The sequence below is a fragment of the Gouania willdenowi genome, chromosome 5, assembly GCF_900634775.1.
Source record: "Gouania willdenowi chromosome 5, fGouWil2.1, whole genome shotgun sequence".
Classification (NCBI taxonomy): Eukaryota; Metazoa; Chordata; class Actinopteri; order Blenniiformes; family Gobiesocidae; genus Gouania; species Gouania willdenowi.
Window position 1 is genome coordinate 9,678,785 of NC_041048.1, and position 24,451 is coordinate 9,703,235.

General features: G+C 37.7%; 1 protein-coding gene across 1 annotated transcript in view; it reads left to right on the plus strand.

Annotated features, from left to right (window-relative positions):
• Nucleotides 1-17,821, plus strand: part of LOC114462769 (proto-oncogene tyrosine-protein kinase Src-like) — a 35,560-nt gene extending 17,739 nt beyond the window's left edge. Inside the window, 12 exon segments of the mRNA XM_028445745.1 lie at nucleotides 257-356; nucleotides 3,838-3,855; nucleotides 6,913-7,008; nucleotides 7,640-7,730; nucleotides 7,732-7,744; nucleotides 10,851-11,000; nucleotides 11,077-11,232; nucleotides 11,967-12,146; nucleotides 12,410-12,486; nucleotides 13,290-13,443; nucleotides 14,297-14,428; nucleotides 14,665-17,821. Coding sequence (XP_028301546.1) covers nucleotides 257-356; nucleotides 3,838-3,855; nucleotides 6,913-7,008; nucleotides 7,640-7,730; nucleotides 7,732-7,744; nucleotides 10,851-11,000; nucleotides 11,077-11,232; nucleotides 11,967-12,146; nucleotides 12,410-12,486; nucleotides 13,290-13,443; nucleotides 14,297-14,428; nucleotides 14,665-14,873 — 1,376 coding nt within the window. The 3' untranslated portion in view covers nucleotides 14,874-17,821.
• The last annotated feature ends 6,630 nt before the right edge of the window (nucleotides 17,822-24,451 follow it).

Sequence of the window (24,451 nt, forward strand, 5' to 3'; positions counted from 1 at the left end):
AATTTACTCAGTAACATTTCGGTGTAGAATTGTAATGAAAATAAATGTTTACTTCTTTTAAAATGTACTTAAGTACATGTAAAATTACTAATTCAGAAGTGTACTCGAAAAAGTACAAGTACCCATAAAAGCAACTCAATTACAGTAACGTGAGTACTTGTAATTCGTTACTTTAACCTGTGGCTACAGTTGATCCTAAATATGTTTTTTTGTTCCAATGTTCTGTGTTTGTGTGTGTGCGTGTGGTTTCCTGCAGGAGGTGTCACTACTTTTGTTGCACTGTATGACTATGAGTCACGGACGGCGTCTGATCTGACCTTTAGAAAGGGCGACCGTTTACAGATTGTCAACAACACGTAAGCATCAACAGTCTGTCACTTTGTGTCTTTGTTTTTTTGTTTTTTCATCATGCTACAATCTCACAACTGCAAAAGCAATTACTTTGGACCCGCACACATGCATAAAAAATTACGGATAAGCGTTAGAGCATAGGTAGACATTAGCTGTGTTTCCATTACAGTTTTTCACCAAAAAAAAAGCAAAGTATAATTGCGCTTTGAATGTGTTTCTATTGAAGGTTGTTTGGTGTAGGAGCCTCATAATTCTCGTGAAATCTTATTCCGTGAGGCTTCGCTGCAAGACTCCGCATTACTTTATTGTTTGCTGTCTTATGTGGCAGTCATAATTTTTTATTTGTAATGCTGAGAAATATCTCGGTCTCCAATTCTGTCCACACGTACCGCGCCATGTTTTCTCGGAGAGGTGTGGTCATGTGACCTATTATGCAGCTGGGATTTCTTTACCCTTGGAAATGCGCAAAATCTAAATGGTGCAATAAAAGCTGTTTAATGGAAAAACACTCATATCGTTAAAAAGTTTTTACGCTTTCATGAGGAGGTTTTTCGATTCTGAAATGTAGAGCAAAAGTGCCATGGCAACACTTTTTCCGCAATTACACGTCATAGAACGTGACATACTTTTCTTAGCATTATACTTAAAACTAATTACTGCCACATTAGACAGCAAAGAACAAAGGAATGCAGAGTGTTATAAAGAGATTTTGAGCGTCCATCTTCCTGCAGCTTGATGTTTTGTCAAAATTCAGATGTGTCTATTACCAGTTTTTATTGCGCGATTTAGATTTTGCACATTTCCAAGAGTAATGGAAACACAGCTAATCAGTGTCAATACCAAATTATGGCAGAACAGCACTTTATAGATGATCTGTGATGTTTCTCAGGGCACAGCATTAATTATAGCTTCAGTTTATTTTGTGGCTTATTTTTCTTCCTTTTTTTGTTGAAAAATTATGAGTTTTAATGTTAACAAAAGTGTTTCTCTTCTTGAATGCACCTTCGTGTCTGTCCTAAATTTGCTCTGCTGCTTTCTATCAAAAGCCTGGCACTGCAGATTGGGGCTGAAAAACAGGATTCACTTTATTACAAATGCTTTTATCAGTCGTTAATGTACGCAATAAGTAGGACGTTTATGAACTGTACAAGTGAGTTTTGAGTTATTAGTGAAAATAAGGCAGTTTCATCATTTACTTGGGTCATTCCATGTCATTTCAACAAATTTTCAGGATATCCCACACACTTCAGTCTAAAGAAAATCAGAAATTCTTACCAATGTTTCTTATTAATTCAATTGGCACACTGTACATTTTTAGTTTGATCGGAGAAATGCTTTTTGAGATATGGACAATTTAGGGAAGGGGGTTTGTGTATGCGCATCCTTATTTTTCTTTGATTTTCAGCTTCCAATATCTCAGGAACTACATTACATAGGAAACTGAAATTTGGTATAGCAATATAGCTCCACCTACTCTCTCAGAATATATAAAAATATCTGCTATACATTGTATCTGGTGGACATGCTAGCCCCTTAAAAGTTTGTCGGGGTTTCAGGATGAAACATGTTTGGGCCTTCAGTAAACAACTTTGCATATGCCTCAGCTTCCTGTAATTTGATCAGCTTTGAGCTATGTACATAGACTGTTTACATAACTAATGTTTAGTCAGATATGTGCATTGGTTCTTGGTTGACAGTCTCTTGAAATTGCACAATAATTTTTTCACTATTTTCATTGGCCCATAACTGCATGTGGGAATGTAAGAAAAAAAATCTGATCGCTGCTTTATTTTATAGTATAGAGCCAAGGTTACTCTTTCTTGGGGAGTAAAACAATTCTTCATTTTTATTTTGGACCCCAACTTTGAGTTATTTCACCACTTGGAGATATTGAAAATCCTCTATATGAAAAACCAATAAAAAACAAATGATTATAAGATACAGAGGCAAGCTACACGGAACAAAAATATGAACGCAACACTTGACTTTTTGCTCCCATTTCGCATGAGGTGAACTCAAAGATCTAAAACATTTTCTATATACACAAAATACCTATTTCTCACAAATATTGTTCACAAACTGTCTGGGTGGCTGGTCTCAGACGATCATGGAGGTGAACATGCTGGATGTGAAGGTCCTGGGCTGGTGTGGTTACACGTGGTCTGTGGTTGTGAGGCCGGTTGGATGTACTGCCAAGTTCTCTAAATCACCTTTGGAGACGGCTTATGGTACCCTAGCAAGAACCAGATTGATGTGTAGCCCTCCCTCTAACTTGTGTTCTTCACATCAGTCTGGGTCTGTGTCTCGCGAATCCTTTCGAAACCAGGGAGGGACATGAACAGAATGCTTGAAGCTGATTGGGCGAAGCGCCTGTCCACCATGATTTATTTTAGCCAATCACAGGATAACAAATGATGACGTCGTCATCAGCATGCGCCGCAGAGACGCTGCTACAACAACAAGGCTCCGCTTTGTGATCTTTATCGTCCAAAAATGCACAAAGCGCATCTCACTGTTGCTGGATTCTTCTAAAACTGAGTTTATAGCAGCTTCACTTTGTTCATCTTTCTGCGTCGACATCTTTCTATTTTGATTCAGAGCTATGCTAATAGCTCTCCCCGCAACTGCGCATGCACCAGTTTTGCTTCGGCGCTTCTGCCTTTGTCACACCCGGATACACTGCCTCATGATTGGTTCGAGCTGGTTCGGTTTGGGTTTGAAAGGCAAAGGCGGGAACAGTACAAGATGGATTCTGGTGTTTGTGAACACCAGGATATTCTTGCAGGCAAGGTTGTGTTTATGGTAGAGAAATGAACATTCCATTCACGGGCAACAGCTCTGGTGGACATTCCTGCAGTCAGCATGCCAATTGCACGCTCCTTTAGAACTTGAAACATCTAAGGAATTGCGCTGTGTGATTAAACTGAACATTTATAGAGTGGGCTTTTATTGTGGCCACCCTCAGGCACACCTGTGCATTAATCATGCTGTCTAATCAGCATCTTGATTTACCACACCTGTGAGGTGGGATGGATTATCTCTGCAAAGGAGAAGTGCTCACTGACACAGATTTAGACACATTTGTGCACAACATTTGGGAGAAATAGGTCTTTTGTGTATATAGAAAATGTTTTACATCTTTGAGTTCAGCTCATGCAGAATAGGAGCAAAAACAAAAGTGTTGCGTTTATACTGTATTTTTGTTCAGTGTGAAATGACTTCAGAATTTGTTTAGACCAAAGTGCATGGGCCATTAGTGAAATGACATGGAATGACCCTCTTGCATAAATGACTATGAATACTGCAAACAACTATTGGGAAATCAATTGAAAAGCAGCCCTTTTATGCAGTTCCACATAATACGTGCTTCTCTGCTGCTGTGTCTGTGCTGTGCTGCTCGTCTTTGCTACGTTTTGATGTGTCTGCTGTATCTGTTATCTCTCCCTGTCTCTCTTTCTCTCTCTCACGCCTCATGGTTTCTCCTAGGAAAAAGTACAGCTTCAGGTCAGTACAATTCAATGCGTTATTAGAGCTCTGACGCAACCTTTTGTTCTCAGTCCCTCTGCTGCTGCATTGATTGATTTTTAATTGGCCTGAATTTGTGATGAAATGTTGATGGAGGGAATGTGTGAGTTTAGAGATCAGCAAACAGATGAAGCGGGGGTGATCGTATCTGATCCGAGGGCCACATTATCAACATTTATGTCAGCATTAGAATGATGATAGATCTTTTTTATGTGTGTCTTTGTCCGTGGTTTTGTTGTTTTGTCAGTTTTTAATCATTTTGTGAGTTTTTGGAGTCATTATGTGTGTTTTTGTTATTTTTGTGTTCTTCCTGTAATTTTGTGTATTTTTCTGTCATTTTCTGCATTTATGTTGTCAATTTATGCATTTTTGGGGTCACTTTCTGTATTTTTGTTGTTGCTTTTTGTATTTTCCTGTCATTTTGTGTAATTTTGTTGACAGTTTGTGTTGTCTGTTGTGTTTTTGTAGTATTATGTTTGTTTAAGTGGTTGTTATGTCTGTCTTTGTTGCCATTTTGTGTTTTATGAGTCATTTTGTGTTTTTTAGGAATTACGTGTGTACTTTGTGTGTTTGTTTGGGAGTTATTTTGTGTATTACGTAGGGCTTTATATTCGTTCCAACATTTTGAAATACAATTTTTGGGGATTTGTTTTGGGGGCCGTACAAAATTAGACTGAGGGCCACATGTGGCCCCCAGGCTGTCAATTGCCTATGTCTGAGCTAAGATGTAAGAAAAGGACTCAGAGAATACAAGGTTGCTCATGTCTGTCTTTTTTCCTCTTTTGATGCTTTTTGTGTAACATCACTGTGAATGTGGGAGGAATTCAATGTTTTTTGTCTTTGTGATATTGATTCTAGTGAAATAATTACAAACATGAGTTGGAAATATGGGATGAGAATCAATTTGCTGACTTTTGTAAAAGCACTATCTTTTGTTCAGGCTTTGATTAGTCCTACTATATTCTCATTCCAATCCTTGATCATCCACAGTATTCCAGTACTTAAATAAGTGCTTAGATTTCTTGGGAAAATTACAAAATGCACACAAAACTCTACATTGAACCAAAGTGAACTTATTTTTTTATCTTCTACATTAGCTTTTTTTTTAAAACAACAATATTGGAGTCTTGCGGTCGATTACAAATTTCATATCTAAATTTTATCTAAAGTCTGCAAGGGCAGATACGTTTGTTTTGTTATCATAAATAAAGGTTTATCTAAAGTCTGCGAGGGCAGCTGAGTCGAACTTTCCAGTTCTGCCACACATACACATTAGTGAAGTCAGAAATGTGTTACCAGTTATAATGAACTACAACACCAGTTGCTATTCTAGCTGTGCATTGTCACATGTTTTCCAGTTCGATTATATATATATATTTCTTTTTTCTTTTTAACTATGATGCATTATTGTTGCAAACAGTGTGACAGCAGATTTAGTTTTTTTTTTTTTTTATCATAGCCTTTTGACTAAAATACAATTTAGTTTTAGTCTAAATTTAGTCATCAGGACTATTTTAGTAATAGTCTAATTTTAGTCAACTAAATGACATCAAGATTTTTTGTCAACTAAACTATAAAGCATGAGTCTATGCCTTTTTTTAAAAGATTCAATTACCATTGATAAACCTGATATAGGATGATATTAATGTTTATAAATACACACAGACAGATTTGATGCGATCAATGATCACATAATCACATTTCGTCCCTTGTGACAAAATGATAGTTCAGCTTTTATTATTTGACAAAAAAATATAAATATATTTTAATACAGTTTCTGTTCACATGTATTTTTAAAAGAAAAAAAGTCATAGTGTAGTTATTGTCACTTAAAAAGATGCTCTCGACAAAAAAGGTTTAAGTAACAAAATTAACTCTGGGGCATTTGAATTTGTTCTTTATTAAATCATTTTTACTTAACATATAAGACAAAATAGTTAAATATTATATTTATAATTTATAATTATTATCATACGTTATCTACTGATAACACTTGCACCGTGCTATCTCGCTGCTAATTTGAAAGCTACCATGCAGAACACCTCCAAACTCCTGCTATAGTATTTGCTAAGGAGTTCAGTAATCCCCCCCCGTGACTGTGTACAAAATTAGGTTAGAAAAGTTCGCTGCACTAGACGTTGCTAGTAAAACAGTTTTCACAGTGACACAGCCTCTGGGTTATTATCAGGAACGTTTAATCACATTTGATTGCTGGCATTCGCCTCATTGTCGAACGGCCCAAGGCTGCATCTCTGTGTGTTGTAGAAAATCAATTAATATATATCTCAAACGCCAAGGGCAAACAAAAATAAACAGAAGCCTTAAATGGTACTTTTTGTCTTTTGTACTTTTCAGTGCTTTTTTCATAGGTATTTGCCTCAGTAAACAGAAGCACTGCAATGTCCATTCAAACCAAATAGTTGAAAAAGTGATGAAACTAGAGGAAAAACCTGCTTCCCTATGGCGTGATAGTCAAGATCTTTAGTTTTATTTAGTCACTTTTGAGTGCCGAAGTTTGAAATGAACTGTTACTACAGAAATATATAAAACACATGTAAAAACTATGAATATTTAATTCCCCCAAAAATATTCAAAGATGTACCTTTCCAAAACTCAAACCGTATTGGATAATAAAATAAGTAACATACTCTTTAACTACGCAATTTCATATGTATCAATGCTAGTTCAGTTTTATTATTGGTTTGTTTTGCAAAAAAAAAAAAAAATTGCAATTTTTTTTGTAAATGGTCCTCGTAAACTTTGTTGTTATTAGATCCATAGACAAGGCATATAAAATGTTTTATCACCTATAAAGATGACTAGAGGCGAAACCAAATCTCGAGTTTGCTGTGTAATGTAATGTGGCAGTTCAATAAAAACTGAACAATCGGAAACCAGTGTCCCTTAATGATCAGCAAATTCCCGGTTATTTAAGACCCCACAGCTGCTGTCAGTTGTGTCTGTCATCAACTCTCTCTCTCTCTCTCTCTCTCTACAACACCCCCACACACCCCACCCCCTTCTTTCCATCCACAGAGAAGGCGACTGGTGGCTCGCTCGCTCTCTGACAACAGAGAGAGCGGTTACATCCCTAGCACTATGTGGTCCGTCTGACTCCATCCAAGCAGAAGAGTAAACGATCTCACTTATTTTACCCTCAACTGTTTACTGCACAAGCTTCTTCCATATATATGATTATGATTATTTTTTAAGAGTCTGTTATAGATTTTCAGAAGAATTTGTCATGGCAACTACTGTAAATCAGCCCAAATACAGAACTTAGAGACTTGGTGGACGATCGATGTGTACCAGTCTAGATTCTTTTTTTTTTTTTTTTGTTTTTTTAAAAGTAGACACATGCGATATTGTTTTTACCAATAAACAAACAAGTGCACTTTGTACGTGTCCTGTGAAGGTTCCGCAGTCCTCCAGGTCATGGTAACTTTGATGTAACAACATCTCACCCAAGAGGCTTTTTCAGTTATTTCATGTGGTATATTCACATGGCAGAAAAGATAGCGATAACCCAAAATTAACTGCGCACATTGGAACATATGAATTCAGAACATATGAATTCAGTTGGGAAACAGTTGTAACTTCCAATAGTTTTCTTCAATGTGTAAATTAAGGCGTGAGTCGTACAAGGTGTTTTGTTTCAGATTCGAGTTGCACAATAAGGAGAGTTGCTTGTCCAATAAAACATTATAACTACTCAAAAAGTAAACACTGAGCATCACACAGTAACCTTGTATGTCTTTGGCAGGTGGTATTTTGGGAAGATCACTCGCCGTGATTCAGAGCGGCTCCTTTTGAACCTGCAGAATAGAAGAGGAACCTTCCTGGTGAGGGAGAGTGGAGACCACTAAAGGTGAGAAAGACACACAGAGGCTTAAGGGTCTTATTTCTATCCTTAGAGCCATTTCTTTCTTTTTTTGATGCAAAAATACAGCAAATTCTACTTATTTTTGTCTTTGATTAATGAATTTATTATCCTCTAAAGCAGTGGCCTCTGCTGGTTTTTCAGATTTCTTGTGGCAGTATATATGAGAGTGGTCTCCCACATCAAATTATGTCACGTATGAAAGATGTGAGTGCAAAAAGTGAAAATCTTTCACAATAAAACTACCAGAACATACATACATTTTTTTCCCTTTGCGGCCAAGTAACAAATAGTCCAGGGACCGTTACTGGTCCACAACCTGTTGGTTAAAGAATCACACCTAAAAAGGAAAACAGTTTCCCTGTAGCTCCGATACATTAGATGCATTATTCATCTCTTAACCTAATTCATCTCTTCAGGCAGAGAATAAAAAACAATCCTAAAACACTAACAAGTCGTTTGCCGTTCACAATAACTGGCTGCTCGGGATGTAAAACATGACTTTATTTTTAAAATTGTATAATTAACAATGCAGCAAGCGATGAGTTAGGTTTGACTTTAATATTAACGTATGAATCACTGCTTATGAGTCAAACAGTCGTCTAGACTGACCAGGGAAATCCTTGTTAAACAGAAGTTGAAAGCCTAATATTATGGGGGTCGGATATTTTTCGTAAAGTCACTCAGTTTCTGAGAGAAGCTCCATGATGTGATGTGGTTTAAAGCTTATAGTGTTAGAAACTGTCAGTTTATCAAAAAGATCTTAATATCAGCATCTTTGAGAGTTAGAACAAAAGGGTTCTTTGCATCTTATTTTAAAAAAATCATGAAAATATATTAGTATCAGTATCAGTGTTACACCTTGGCGAGGGGGAAAGGAACAGGGGAGGGGGAGCTAGGGTTGGACATGGAAGGGGGTGGGGTAAGGTGCAGTGTGATGCTATAGTTGCGCATATTGTGTCGTGGGGTGTAATCTATTAAGTCAGTCTGGTGACAAAGGAGAAATTGAAGTGTGTGATGGCAGAACTCACCTTAAGTATAATAATGGTGGCCGTGAACAGAGGCCTTAATTTATGTTTATTTAAACAGGGACATTGTACATTAATGTCAATACTGAAAATATACCAGCATTAGAATTATACCTGGACAGAATTTCAATGGTCACCCTAAAAGAATAACAATTAACCCAAATTACAGGAAATATACGATAAAATATACAGTGAAAACATGCAACTACATAATACACACACCTCCATTTACATATACTTTTTTTTTTAAAAAAACAACCGTATTCAGAAGAGACAATCATCAGATATTAAAAACATAAACATTAAATAGTTAGATGTGCTTTTTTATTTTTGTCTGCTTGGAAATGGCTGAAGTTTTGAAGCATTGTACAAGGCTTTGTGCCAGTTTAATAAAATATATGTGGTGCATAAATCTCTTACCTTTGGGCTCAGTTATTTATTTGATTAGGACAGTGCATGTTAATGGACATACATTAATAAAAATACATGAATGTAAACACACCAGATTGTAGCCAGAGGCTAATTTCCATCTGTTGTCCCAAATGGGGCTGGGGTCACAAAGGGCTGAGGTCACATGGGGCTATATACAAAATAAGACAGTAAACCATACACAATTACCAATAGGTCATAATGCCACACACGAGGTTAATTCATTTCATAGTACATACAAAACACACATTCACAAAACAGACACTAATAATAATAATAATGCATCAACTCCACATTTAGTGGTGGTAAGCTACTATTGTAGCCACAGCTGCCCTGGGGCAGACTGACGGAATTGAGGCTGTCATAGAGCGCCATCGGCCCCTCTGGCAACCACCAACACTCACTCACACACTATATTCATACTAGGCAATGTGGGTGAAGTGTTTTGCTCAAGGACACAATGGCAGCTATCATTGGAGCAACTGTCCCCCACTGTGGCACCTGGAATTCTCAGTGGTCTCCCATCTACCTACTAACCAGGCCCAGACCTGCTTAGCTTCAGAGATCGGGCAATGACAGGCTGGTACTACTTACTGTTAGTCTACTCACTATTGCCCCCCCCCCACTATTGCACATATCCCTCTCCTATTGCACTCAACCCAGTGTTCTGAGTGAGAACAGGTTTGATTTGACCATAACCAGTTTTCATTTGAGCTTTAAAAAGAGCTGAATGTTGTCCAGTGTTATCGGTAGGTTATGAGGTTGAAGTTTATTTGGAGTAAAGAGCTGTGATGCATATTACGATATCAGGGTCAAGATGCCCATATTGGAATTGTTAGTTTTTGTCCACACATTGGTCAAACAACTGGTTTTTCTAAACATTGCAACATCCTGTTTAGCAAAAGGTTGGAGTAAAGGAAAAACAACCATTTTAAAAAAACTCATTAAAGAAAGTAAAGGCCCTTTCTCTGCATCCCTGATGCTCCCAGTGAGCCACAGATGGGATTTGTCTTTGAAGTATAAAGAATTTTGAGGAGTATGTAATTCCTCATTAGGTTATTTAACTTTCACACCAGACTATGTGGTTCTCAGGGCTTGTGACGGAGTTTTGAACCTCCTCTGAAAGTCAGCAGTGAGCTTTATAAGTCCCTGTGATGTTGTTGAGCTCTTCAGGGTTTGTTTGGAGGAAGTAAGTTGTGGGGGGTGTAGACTGTAGAGTGGATTCCTAGATCTGCCAGATCTAGGTCAACCTAGAAGGGTGCTGATTTTCCCCCATGGCTATAAGTCTATTCTCCAAACACACACTGAGAAGAAAGATGGAGAAGCACGAGGAAGGAAAGAACTGAAGAGGGGGCCGACTCGTACGATAAGGAGGAGGAGGCCGAGGCCTGTGGTTTCATTCTGTGTTAGATATTCAACATGAGGGTCACAGACCAACAGAGACTTTGTAGCCAGTAAATGAACAGAAGGAGATTAAGGTATAGTTTGATGTTCTTGGACCTGAAATGGACCAACTGAAGTTGAAGGGAGGAGACCACTGTTGAGAATCGTCACTGAGCAGCCTGTCTCACATGTCGGAGGTTGCGTAGCTTTTATTGTCCTAACCTGTCACTGTCTGTTTCTGCGTCTCGTTCCAGGAGCGTATTGCCTGTCAGTGCTGGATTACGACAACACCAAAGGCCTGAATGTTAAACATTACAAGATCAGGAAGTTGGACAGTGGAGGATTCTACATCACCTCCCGCACTCAGTTCACCAGCCTACAGCAGCTAGTCTTCCACTATCGCAGTGAGTCTACAGCTACTGAGTCCACTGCTGGGATAGTTAGTCTGTGGTAACCCCTCTAACCTTTCACTTTCTGCAGAGCACTCTGATGGGCTGTGCCACGCTTTGACGGACGTGTGTCCCGTGGCTAAACCTCAGACCCAGGGACTGGCTCGAGACGCCTGGGAGATCCCTAGAGAGTCCCTACGCCTCGACCTTAAACTGGGACAGGGGTGCTTTGGAGAAGTCTGGATGGGTGAGAATCCCTACACAAATGTAAACACACATTTTTATGTTTGGGAGCCTGAACACTTTGAGAAAATAACTACATTTCATATGTGTGAGTATTTTGATTTCACAAAATAGCCAGTGATTTTGAGAAAACATGACAAACATTGAGATAACAATTTAAAAAAAAATCACTATCAAAGTAATAAAAATTAACTGCTCTACCTTTAGTAACAGCTGAAATTAAAATATAGGATTTATTTTCTTTTCTCTTTTTTGCAGTTTAAAGTACAACGAATCAACAGTGGACGAACATTAACAGAAATTAATACACTTTAGAGGGGCTTGAAGAAGAAGGCTCCTGAATATACTTTTAAACTTTAACTAATAATAATAATAAAATAAAATTAAGACAAAATAAAGGAACGTCCCGACAGCAACGTTCTTAAACTGAGCAGAAAACAGAAAAAAGAAAAACAAACATTAACATTAAAAGACAAAACAAAAATCACCAAAAAACCAGCTAAAAATATTTAAACAAGTAAGATATGAGGCTTCCAGGATGAGTTTTCATCATAATCACACCAACAAAATGCATTGACCTGACTTTAGGTAACCATCTTCACTTTCTTTAATTCACTTGCTGGTATATGCGTGTTTTTATATTTTATTTATATATTTATAAAAAGGCTTAACATGGGACTTGGGGATGGAATGTTTAGTTTTGTACATGTTCAAATGAGCACGAATGATGTCCTGCAGGTACATGGAACGGCACAACGCGGGTCGCCATAAAGACGCTAAAGCCGGGCACCATGTCTCCAGAGGCTTTCCTACAGGAAGCTCAGGTCATGAAGAAACTGAGGCACGAGAAGCTGGTTCAGCTGTACGCCGTCGTGTCTGAGGAGCCCATTTACATAGTCACAGAGTACATGAGCCAAGGTAATGATAGCAAGTGCTGATTAGACGAGTCTATTGGTGTGACAGGTTTAGAATGTAGTTTTCTGTTTAGAACAAGACAGATGTGAAAACAACCTTTGTGTCTGAATCATGTTGTGGAACAGTGCGTTTGTAGTGTTAATGTTACATATTTATGATAGCATTTATTCTTCCTGGACAGTCAGTGACAAATTACTATCTTTGAAAGTACTATTTTAATGTTTCTTATCTTTATAAACACAACATTGCTGAATTTTCATTCACAGGCAGCTTACTTGACTTCCTGAAAGGAGAAGCAGGAAAGATGCTCCGTCTACCTCAGCTGGTAGATATGGCCGCTCAGGTAAACCCAAAAAAAGATTCATTATCTTAAGACAGCTTGACTTTACACACAGGGTTGGAGTCAATTCATTTTTTAAATTACAATTACGTCTTTAATTATCCATGTTCAATTACAACACAATTACGGTAACCAGCATTTTTCCAATTACAATTAAAATTACACTAATTATTCCCCCCTGGAAGTCAATTACAATTGTTTTCAATTACAATTAATCACAAATACTGAGACTTTAATAAATAACCCCAGAAAACACAACCTTCCTTTTGTGTTAGCTTTCTGTTAGCATCTCTTATGATAACGGGTCAGTTATGACCCATGTCTTAAATCACCTGTAAAATACATTGAAAAATATAATCTATCATCTAAATTGTTTCTCATCTCTTGGTTACCTTGGTCAACTTCCTAATCAACAAAAATATCGTTATTAATATTTTTTTAATGTTGGCGTTTGAGCCTTTTTTTTTTTTCAGTGTACCTCTAGATTTTAGTTTTTTTTTTTAAAAAAATGGTAAAATGATCCTGAAGAAAACTAACAGATAGTGGGAAAATTTAATCTGAAACATATTTTAATAATTGTTAACTACGCATGTGTGAGACAGAACTGTAACATGTTCCACTGGTTTACGTTTAATTACACTGTAATTACAGTTTTTAGAGAATGTTCCATGCCAATCACAATTACAAAGTCAATTATCTGAAACTCAATTACAATTAAATTACAATTACAGAAGCAGCATATTTTAGAATTGACCCCAACCCTGCTTTACGCAGTAGAATATGTAATTGTGTGCTATCTTATCCAGATCGCTGCAGGAATGGCGTACGTGGAGAGAATGAATTACGTCCACAGAGACCTGCGAGCCGCCAACATCCTGGTAGGAGACAACCTGGTGTGTAAGGTGGCCGACTTTGGCCTGGCAAGACTCATCGAGGACAACGAGTACACAGCAAGACAGGGTGAGTAAAATTATATATATATATAGACAAAATTGCATACTGTATATTAGAGATGTAACGATTCACTCAACTCCCGATACGATTCGATTCACGATACTGGGTTCACGATACGATTCTCTCACGATTTTTCATTACAAAATGGGACTGTAGACAAAATACTGTATTATTTCCTTTTATTTTTCATTGTCAAAAGAATTCCTTGATAAACTATTCAAAACAATGCAATTTATCTAAAAATAAATCTTGAATTAAATAAATAAAGGAATAATACAAATGAAAATGAAGCTTATTAATTTAAATTCTGATTCTATAATAAACAATGCAAAACTGCATAATAGTTCTTTTTCTTTTAAAAGTGCAACTGAAAATGTATTTTGTGCCTTATCAATTGGACTTTAAAAAAAAAAAAAAACGTCATTGCACTGATTTACGTCATATTTGTTTGGACCAGCAGAGGGCCCTGGTAACACAGTGGTCGGTTGGCATGCAGATATTCTAGCAGTGAAGAAGAGATGCTATGCTAGCAGACAGAGCTAATAGAAAAACGTGACTTTTACAGATTTTCAAGTAATATTACAGATAGTCTTTCGGTGCTAAAGGGGTAAGGAATCATTTATTAACATATTTAAGAGTAGAAGGCAGCCAGAAAGAAAGTATTAGCAGACTCCGCCCACCGCCAACACTTTTGGATAGTGGATAGGTTAAAAAAAGTACTGCGATTCAATTGTCAGAAAATCGATATCAACCGTGATACCTATGAATCGATTTTTAACTGCCTTACGATTAATCGTTACATCCCTACTGTATATCGATAAAGATTGATTTACCATTTAACAAATATATTGTAACCCAGGAGCCAAGTTTCCAATCAAATGGACGGCACCGGAGGCGGCTCTGTACGGTCGCTTTACCATCAAGTCGGACGTCTGGTCCTTTGGTGTGCTGCTCACAGAGTTAGCAACTAAAGGCAGAGTTCCTTACCCAGGTAAATAGAAAGTTCACTAAATATTTATTCCACAGTACTATTTAATTGAGCTACTTAACAGTACTTCTACTTGAGTAGCATATATCAGTACTCTTTTCACCTCTGCAGATTCTCTACCATGTTTATTCAAATGTATTCTGACACAGTTGGAGAAGTACAAGTGCTGCATTCACCTCTGAAAGGAGAAGCATTCTGTAGTGACGGCTAAGCAGAGACTGTACTTCTCTCTTCCTCAGGTATGGTTAACCGTGAGGTCCTGGACCAGGTGGAGCGCGGCTACCGGATGCCCTGCCCATCAGAGTGTCCCAGCTCACTGCACGAGCTCATGCTCTCCTGCTGGAGGAAAGACCCAGAAGAGAGGCCCACATTTGAGTACCTGCAGGGCTTCCTCGAGGACTACTTCACCTCCACAGAACCCCAGTATCAGCCAGGCGAGAACCTATAAAACCACACACAGACCCAAACCCTGGGGGGCAGAGGCCATGGGGGGGGTGGGGAGGGGGGTAAGTTCTCAACACAGATCAATGTGCACTAAGCAACCTCAGAGGAACACCTGTGGGACCATGGAAGCCTGTGAACCCTGGGTTCTTCTGTAGAAGTGGAACTGAGAGAAAGACCTTCAGCTCAGCTGTTGGCAGGGGTGGACTGGCCTTCTGGCATACGGGGCATCGTCCCGGTGGGCCCATCAGGTCCGCTACGTTTGAGTGGAAGCACACTGGTGGCCAAAATAGTCCCAAAGTGGCAAGAAAAGAGTGAAAAGTGACTAAAATTGGGCCAAAAAGCAGTCCCAAGTGGCCAAAAAAATAGGCAAATTAAGAGGGAACTAGGTAATATGTAAAGACAAAGGGTTGCTTAAATGGGCAAAATGTGGCAAAACAATCATGAAAAAGGGTAAAAATGTGGGACAAAAAGAGGCAAAAGTGGTATTTCTTGGGCAAAAAGTTAGCTTATTTGGATGCCAAAAAATCGGTAAAAGAAGTTAAACAGTTTCAACTTTTTAAGGTTTTTCTAGGGAAAATAATAATTAGAATTGAGACATAAAACCACACGTTGATCTTTACTGACTTAACGGCTTCTACACAGTGTCTCTGATAATGTAGTGGGCTGATCTGGACACAAAATGTCAGGGCTGAATTTCTGTCCCAGTTCACCCCTGGCTGTTGGTGTGCCATGAAAGAACCTCTACAGAAGAACCAGGAGAACCTCCTCCATGCATGCACCCACTGTTTACTTCTGCAGAAAAGAAGCTGCAAACTATACAAAATTAACTCTTTGATGGACAGACGGGCTGTGATAGAATCATGTGACCAAACCTGCCGGTAAACGTCTGTGCGAGGTGCGACTAAATCAGGATCTTTAGACGGACTGAAGGGGAACTGACCTCCTGTCTGTGGGAGGAGGTTCAGGTGAAGATCTTTGAATCAGGCCTGACTTTCCTTTTCTCTTCTCTGTCTTCTTTCTTTGCTCTCGTCTGGAACCTTTTCCGCCCACAGAAGAGCACAGCCACTGTGGCTCAGGTGCCAAATCAATGCTCGTCTCTGTCTTCACATCTTTTATCTCCCTCCAGACTTCTCAAGTGCTGCTTTTTTTCTGAAAAACTCAGCTCTGGAACTCCACTTTGCATCTTTATGTTTACATAAAGTCGTGTTATGTTTGAGGTTTAGTTCAATGCCAAACGAACTGTATTATTATGACATTTTCTATTTATTTTTCTGAGTTCTCAGCAGGTTTCGTTGGTATTTAACAGCCGGGCTTTAACGCTGAAATTTTGTTGATTTTTTTTTTTTTTAATTGAAATGAAATGTGCATTAAAAAACCATGTTGGCACTGAGGAGCAGTGTTAATGGATCTCAGTTGGGGGGTTTTTAACAAATAGGGGGACTTTCATCAAATATGCATGCGACCCACTAAGAGGCCGACACGCCTGCCAAACCAGTCCTATAACTGGTTACCTTCCAACTGAAGATGGGAAACCATGAGGAGGAAAAACTTCAATTTTCAGTGCCAGATGCATTTTTTCTTTTTATTGTCGTTAATGTAAATATGTGGTTTTATCAGGTTTTTTTTTTTTTTAAATTTAAAGCTAAAGTAAATCTCCTCAGTAGTGATGAACCTGTTTCCGTTACCACAAAGGTTTTATTTACGGTACTTTGAAGCAGTTGTCTATTTAAAAATATGCAACCAAGCGGCCTCAACGAAACCGTAGAACTCGTGCAGGTTAAATTAAGCCTGTGTTTATGGTTTTTTCTTAAAAGGTTGATTTTGAGCCCAGTTGGCATGCGTCGTGTGGGTTTTTCCCCTGGATTGGCTGGATTTGTATTTATTCTGTGCTATACTTCAACACGTGTATGTTAACTTAAAGGTTCAGGTTTTGTCATTCGTGCTATTAAATCCTCTTTCTTTTCTCCAGTTTTCACTGTCAAACTGTATATACTGTTTAATAGAGGGTTCAAATGTCAGAATTCTTTTTGTGTCACGCATTTCACAGCAGTTTTATGAAGTAGACAAAAAAAAAAAAACTACATATTAGGTTGTTGGTCTTTTCCAACATATAATTTTTAATCATTCTCAAGTGATTTACAGAAATGTGAGCCTCACAGCAATAAAAGAATTAAGTGTACACCTGAAGAAAAAAAAAAAACAGATATTTTCCTGCTCACAGTCTGTGACAATGGCTGATATAATTAATATTTTTTAATCGTTAATGGGGGAAAAGGGAGTCTTAAATGTGACATGATCGAAGGAGATCAAAGATGTAAATATTATCTCAAATGACTGTGACTATCATCGGGTTTGTTTTTGTACAGATTCATTTTTTTCCCTGCACCTCCACCACGAACATTTTACAAGTGCTACACTCAAGCTACCGACATATTTTCATTAAAACGCTACTGTAAACAGGGCTTTATGAAGGTTTGTAAGGTTTTTTGTTTATGTTTAGCCGGTAAAACTTTTAAATTTAAAAGACAAAAGTGGGTCTTAGCGTTGGGTATTTTTTTCCTTCCACAAACCTTTTGTCAGTCCTGTCATTTACTAAAAGGGAAATCACACTTCTGGTTTTAAAACTGAATTGTCACATTGTGGAAGTCTTTACATTAATACAACTAACACCCTAAATTCTCTTTTTTTTGTGCCATATTGACAATAGTCTTATTCTTTATTTCTAAATTATGTTTGAAATAAATCTATGCAGTTTTGGCCACCATTCCTGCATCTGTAACACTATTCTGTCTAAAAGTCCAAAGGTATGATCATGAACACAAGGTGCGAGCATTTTGTAAGGACTTACTGTTTTTTTTTCTTTTTGTTCTAATCATGTAATGGGATTGAAGTAGGTATTGTGCCACTTTATGTTTGATCTTTAAATGTGCAATAAATTATATTTCAAATGGGTTTTGATAAGGGCGTGTACTGGTGTGTGTGTGTCGCTCAATCAGGGAATAAGCTTACAGTGGAAGGGATTGATGTGGAAGAATGTTGGCATATTTTTGGGACTCAAGTTGCAAAAAAAAAATAAAAAACAAACTTTGGAGTTGTTCAACTTAAAGAGAGCTGCTGAAAAAAGTCAGATTTCAATTCAAATTATTGACATATTCTTAATATGACTAGGAGTGTGACGATACCTCGATACGCCGATATATCGCGATATTTTTCCGCGCGATCGATTATCGATATGCTCCCGTTAAGTATCGATTTTTTTTAATTTTTTTTTAAAAACCTTTTCTGCTTTTTCACTAAAATGTGCAGGTAGGTCTTCACAGAAATTGTCACTGTTTGTTGAAGGAACCAATATATTGTTTACTGGAATATTGCACTTTAATGGTGTCACTGGTAAGAAAGACCCTATTTTTTGTTTAAAGAAAGCACTATTGGAGATACTTATTGGTTTACATTGGTATGTTGACACTTATTTACAGAAATGTTGCACTAAAATAGTGTCACTGTTCATAGGACACTTTTTAAATTTATCGTCTTTCAGAGACAAAATAAAAATTGTATTTTTTCACTTAATCTTTTTTTTTTTCTTGTTATGTCAGATTATTGTAGATTAATTTCTGACCAATATATTGATAATCGCAGTATCGTCATATTGTGAGATAATCGTTATCGTGAGCTTTGTATCGCGTATCGTGAGGTACCCAGAGGTTCCCACCCCTAATTATAACACTATTCATTAGTTTTCTTCCTTCCATGTACTGTTTTTAGTGCACACAGTGTACTGGTCTTTAGATGCTCTATTATCCAATAATCAGATTCAATCTCTCAAAATAAATACATTTTAATTACTATACATCTGCTCGCTTCATTGGCTACTGATTCAGAAAATGAGGAGCAATACAAACATGTAGACAGTTAATTTAAAAAAGGAAATACTTAATCTGTTTGTTCCTCTTATCTTTTCAGTCAATGAGTTTGTTCCTCATTACATAGTTCTGCTTAAGGAACTCATAGAAGTAACAAGATCAGGCACATCATTATCAACCAAACACTTATTCCTCTGGGAAATATTTACATGTTGTGGGTGCAACTTCCAATATGATTAACCAATAAACACATAAAACACACATAAATACAATCTTTTGAGACATCAATGTCATTTTTTGGTTTCTTTGTCTTTTTATTTAGTTATTTTTGCATAAATGTGACCATCAACAACCAAAGGGAGGGTAAACCAGACTTTTTTTTTAAGAAGGAAAAACATAAAAAGGAAGCAGTGTTTCACCAGTGGGGGGAAGGGGGGGGGGATACAAGGGAAAATGAGTTAGGGAGGACAACAAAGAGAAGAATAAGAGTATAGTCAACTTTTGGTTCGTACATTGTCTAACTTCCCTTAATCGCTATACAAACAACAATATTATCCATTTTTAGCCTTTCATACACAACTACACATTTTCAATCAGTGGGTAACTTCTACTCCTCTTACAACACTAAACACTGTAAATTAAACATTAAACACAAGCATAACTAAATTGCAGACATGTACATTTATGACATTGTAGGTTGGCTTTCTAGGATTAAGGGAGATAAAGTAGATAAGCGACTGAATCAATAAAACCCACTATTAAAAGCTATAATGGGACTTATTTTATCACTGGTCATAATTCAATGGGCTATCCTTGTCTTTGCGTGATTCATTGGGTCAATTACTTGTGTTGAGATCAGTCGTATTTATATCAAAGAAGCATTTTTTTTTTTTAAATACTGATGTAAAGTCAGGGACACGAGCTAATCCTTGTTCGTCCACATGGTGGCAGTGAGACTAGCAGCAGTATCAGGAGCACATGTAAAAGCAAATAAATGTTTCTCTTCCTCCATGTAATTACAGTCAAAAATCTCTATTGTGGTAATGGATGATGTAACACAGATACAGAAATAGTCCTAGTTTTGTTCCTACTTGGCTTTATTCTAAGCTCTAATAAAAGGCTGGAGCTGATTGATTGCACATCAGTTCTCTAATAATGAGCAGTACCGACCCTGTGCTTTGATTGGAAGCAGAAATCCATCAGTTGATTAAGTAGGCTACTTAGTTTCTAATAACAATGTTAATAGAGTTTCTATCTGCGCCAAAAGAAGGAATAGATCCACTATTGTGGATCAAATAAACACGTTTAACCACATGCATGTACAGTTTGTGTGTGTGTGTGTTGTTTGCTTCTCATCTGCTGAGCTACAGGGCGAGTCATTTATCTCAGTTATCCAGACTATGTCAGCTCTCCATCTGTACAAACACTAAACACACTGACTCACTCTCTCTTAGTGACTGTCATGGAAAGCAGACGAGAGAGTCCATCACACACACACACACACACACGAATATAGTGCGTCTGATGAACACACACTCACTGTTACAGGCCTACTGTTTGTAGTCATGGTGTCATTACAGAGACAGGAACAAGGTTAACCTCAGAGCACGTAGAGCTGATTATAACTGGTTTGTGTATTTTAAATAATCCTGTCAGACTGGATCAAATCTAGATATTACAGTTTCCTCCAAAAGTATTGGAAAAGCAAGGATTTATAGACTGATGAGACCAAGATGAAGCTCTACCAAAGTGATGGAAAAGCCAAAGTATGGAGAAAGAAAGGATCTGCTTATGATCCAAAACACACAAGCTTATCAGTGAAGCATGGCGGAGGTAATGTCATGGCACGGCTGCTTCTGGGACGGGCTCACTAGACTTTATTGATGATGTAACTCATGATGGTAGCAGTAGAATGAATTCTGAAGTCTACAAAAGAAGCTTCATCAAGCAACAAGACAATGGCCCAAAACACTCTGCCAACACAACAAAGGACTTCATCAGGGGAAAAAGTGGAAGGTCCTAAACTGTCCAAGTCCATCACCAGACCTTAACCCAATAGCATTTGACCTCCTGAAGAGCAAAACCCCCAGAAACAAACAAGAACTGAAAGAAGCGGCAGTAAACGCCTGGAAAAGCATTTCAAATGAAGAATGCAACAGTCTGGTGAAGTCAATGGGTCACAGGCTTGATGCAGTTATTACAAGTAAAGGTTATGCCACCAAATATTAAATGTTATTCACTGTAAGTTAATTTTATAATGTCTGTTCCAATACTTTTACTCACTTGAAAAGCGGGTGGGTTCAAACAAAAGATGCACTGTCCTGAGTTGTTTAACACATCTGGATGTAAATACCATGAAATCAAAGCTGGAATTCTGAACTTTTGTCTCATATTCATGAAACACAAATGTCTTCAGTAAACAACAAAAACAAAAGAATTGACCTTGCCGTTCCAATACTTATGGAGGGGATTGTATATTTATGTATTTTTCTACTTATTTATTTTCTCATATCGAGCAGCTGACCAACCTGTGGTTCGGGACCCAAATGTGGGTTGTTGGCCTAACTTCAATGACTGCAAAATTAGGCAAGCCTTACAAATGAACCTTTACAGAACACGCTGCATTCAAATCCCATCAGGTTCCTGTCTCAGACTTCCAAAAACCAACACGTACAAACACTCCTATATCCCTTCTGTCATTTCACTTCTTAATTCCAGTAAAAGAAGATAGTCCTCACACTCGTCTATATGATTTCAATGAGTGTGATTAGCTAACAGATCAGTTTCTTTGCTGGATTTATATTCATCTTATTGATTTTATGTTACCGTGTGTTTTTATGGGATCAAATTGCACTCTTTGCACTCAACTTTACTCTTGTGTTTTATTGTGGCTTGTATATCTGTTATGCTCCCCGTATCTTTGCACTCCGAATCAACCCTATTGGGGACAAATAAAGTTGATTGATTGTTTCAAAAAGGGGAAAGTAATGAGAAATTATGACATCGAAATTACTTAACGGATTTTGACTATTTTAACCAAAGATAGGCCTTACGCCATTGGAAAATTCCTCCAATTTTAGATGGGATCTGGACCAATATAGCTGCTGATTCTGGATTGGTTTGAAAAATCTCTGATCTCATATCTTAGTTCGTAATTGATTGATATATATGACATATACCCCCACAGAAAAACTAAAAGTGCCGACACATTTGGACCTACTGTATCGTTATCAATGGGGATAGAAATTTCTTCCAAGCCTTTAAAGTGTGAATGATTATGGTACCATGAACAGGATCATTGATCCAAAAAAGTTAAACTGCCAATATCTGGCAAAGATTCATTTTTTTTTTTTTTTTTTAAATGTGGCTCCAAATTTTTTGATGGAATTTGGAAAAGAGGATTAATCTGTCAGGCAATATTCAAATTCCCAAAAGAGATCATTTAACTGTATTTAAAGTCATGTGATTAAGAGATGGCTTAAACCAGTACCGGTATGCACAAAGAAATCTTTTAATTTCCTTAATCTACGTAAAGATCTTGTTTCAAGGAAAGTTCTACAGGAAGAGTAAATCAAGGAGATGTGTCTAACAGATTCTCTCCCTGTGTCTAAGTACAGTATAAACACAAAGCGATGCTGGTTGGAAACATAACATCCTTTTTTTATATCAGTGAATAAACAGGTGTGCAGACATCTCCAAGCTTTAATCAGCTTTCTTTTGTCCTGAAGCACCACGCTGTTTTTTTTGGAACCCAACCTGCGTGGTCGCCTAAAGTCGGCGGCCAAGTTTCTGTGGCTTGAGGAACTCTTTGTGTCTCTCCACGCAGCCATTACTGTTATCAACCACCTGTGCAGATAGAGCTGCACCCACAGGTAGGTTCTGACGTGCCAGGATGGCTTTGACACGCATGAGAACATGTGCATACATCTCTAAGAGACCTGAAAATATGCTGCCAGGGTTCCACCTTTTGGTGTTGGATCATGGAGAGGATTTCATCTCTGTAAAGCCTCAAGAGTTTAAAAAAAAAACAAAGTTATCTCTTGTTTTTTTTTTCCTTTTTGAAAAAACTGATTTTTTGGCTTTGGGTGAACAAAAACAATTTTCTTGTTTGTGGAAAAACTGCGGTTGCCAGGTGAATTCCCATTTCTGGGATATTTGTGGTGTCTATACACATAATTGTCTTTATTTAGCCGACAAGTGAGGTGCTCATTTCGTCATCACGTTGCTATTTATTTTTATTTTTCATTTCATTCCTCTTGCAAAATGAATCAATGAGAAGAAAAAAAAAATCTAATTTGGTGAAACAACTTTTCCAAGTTTTCTGCTCTCCTCACAGAAAAGGTCAAACAACTATGAAGAAATCTAAACATAGCTCACACAACCTTGATGGAATGCTTTTTAATCCAACAGCTAGAATTACCATGGCAACAATAACCCAAATAAAGAATTCTAATGGATTTTATTGGTGTTTATGGCTGTAGGCAGTGTATGCAAATGCATAGAGCCTAATTAGCCACTAGGGGGCCCCAAAGCTGAGTCAAATTCATCAAATTCACTTATCTTCAAGCCTAATTTGCCTAAAAATAAATATAGAATACATGAATAAAATATGCTGTCAGTCGTGTTGTTAAGGCATAATCATGTTGGACTCTAAAGATGACGTGAAAGGATTTATGAGAATAATTGACAGATACCAATCATTCAGCAGTTTATGTACAATTTGATCAAGAATCTCTCCATGTAGTTTGGCAAACTGAGGACCATCAAACAGCATCTTTCACAAGTCAATAACTCAGTGCCAAACTGGCAATTTGTGATTACATTTGTTTGTTTGCTGTATTTAAGTATTCTGATATGTTTGAAAGGGACAATTAGTCACAGGAGTCCCTCCATGTGTAAGAATTTGAAGATGCAAGATACTGTTTTATTTCTTCATGTCAATTTATTTTATATTAAACTGTTTTTAAGTTTCCATTTACATTATCAATATAAATCAAACATTCTATGTAATTTTAACTGTATATAATTTAATACACTGTATTGTTTTCATTGAGAATGTACTTTTCGGCTCCAGAGGACTTTAATCCAGGTGAGATGAGGTTAAATGGTTCCTTATAGAGTAAAGGTTGCAGACCCCTGCCCTAGGGGTACGCGTACCCCTATTTGAGAAACACTGCTCCAAAGGGCAGGATTGGGCCCCTGTGCCTGGAGTTTGACACGTGTCCCACTGTCTCAGAGAGCAGCTTTGACAACGTCAGACTCTTTCTATGGGCCTGAGGTTCTTCCTCTCTTTGCTCATAAATCCACACTCTTTTATCAGCTCTCCTACACTTTGTCAAGCTGCTCCTTTCCTTTCCTCCCTCACTCGTCACTGCAGACCCTCTCCTCTCCTCCGACTACCTGCCTCGTCCATCCTCTTTAGCCATTCCATCTCTTACTCTTCATGTTTACATCTTGCTGCAATATTAATGTCTCTGGACACACTGAAGACTTACCCTACTGCCTCCACTGTCATCCATCATCCTCTATTGGTCCATTCATCACATGGCCAGTGTGCTATTGGTCCATTTATCAAGCAGGCAGCTATCCTGCTGTTACGGCATACGGATCCAGGAATGTTCAGGATCAGAGTTTTAGTCCTGATGATCGACTGGACCTTAAATTCTGCCCTGAGTATTGGGATAAAAATAAGTTCTAAGGCTATGACAATAAAATGCTT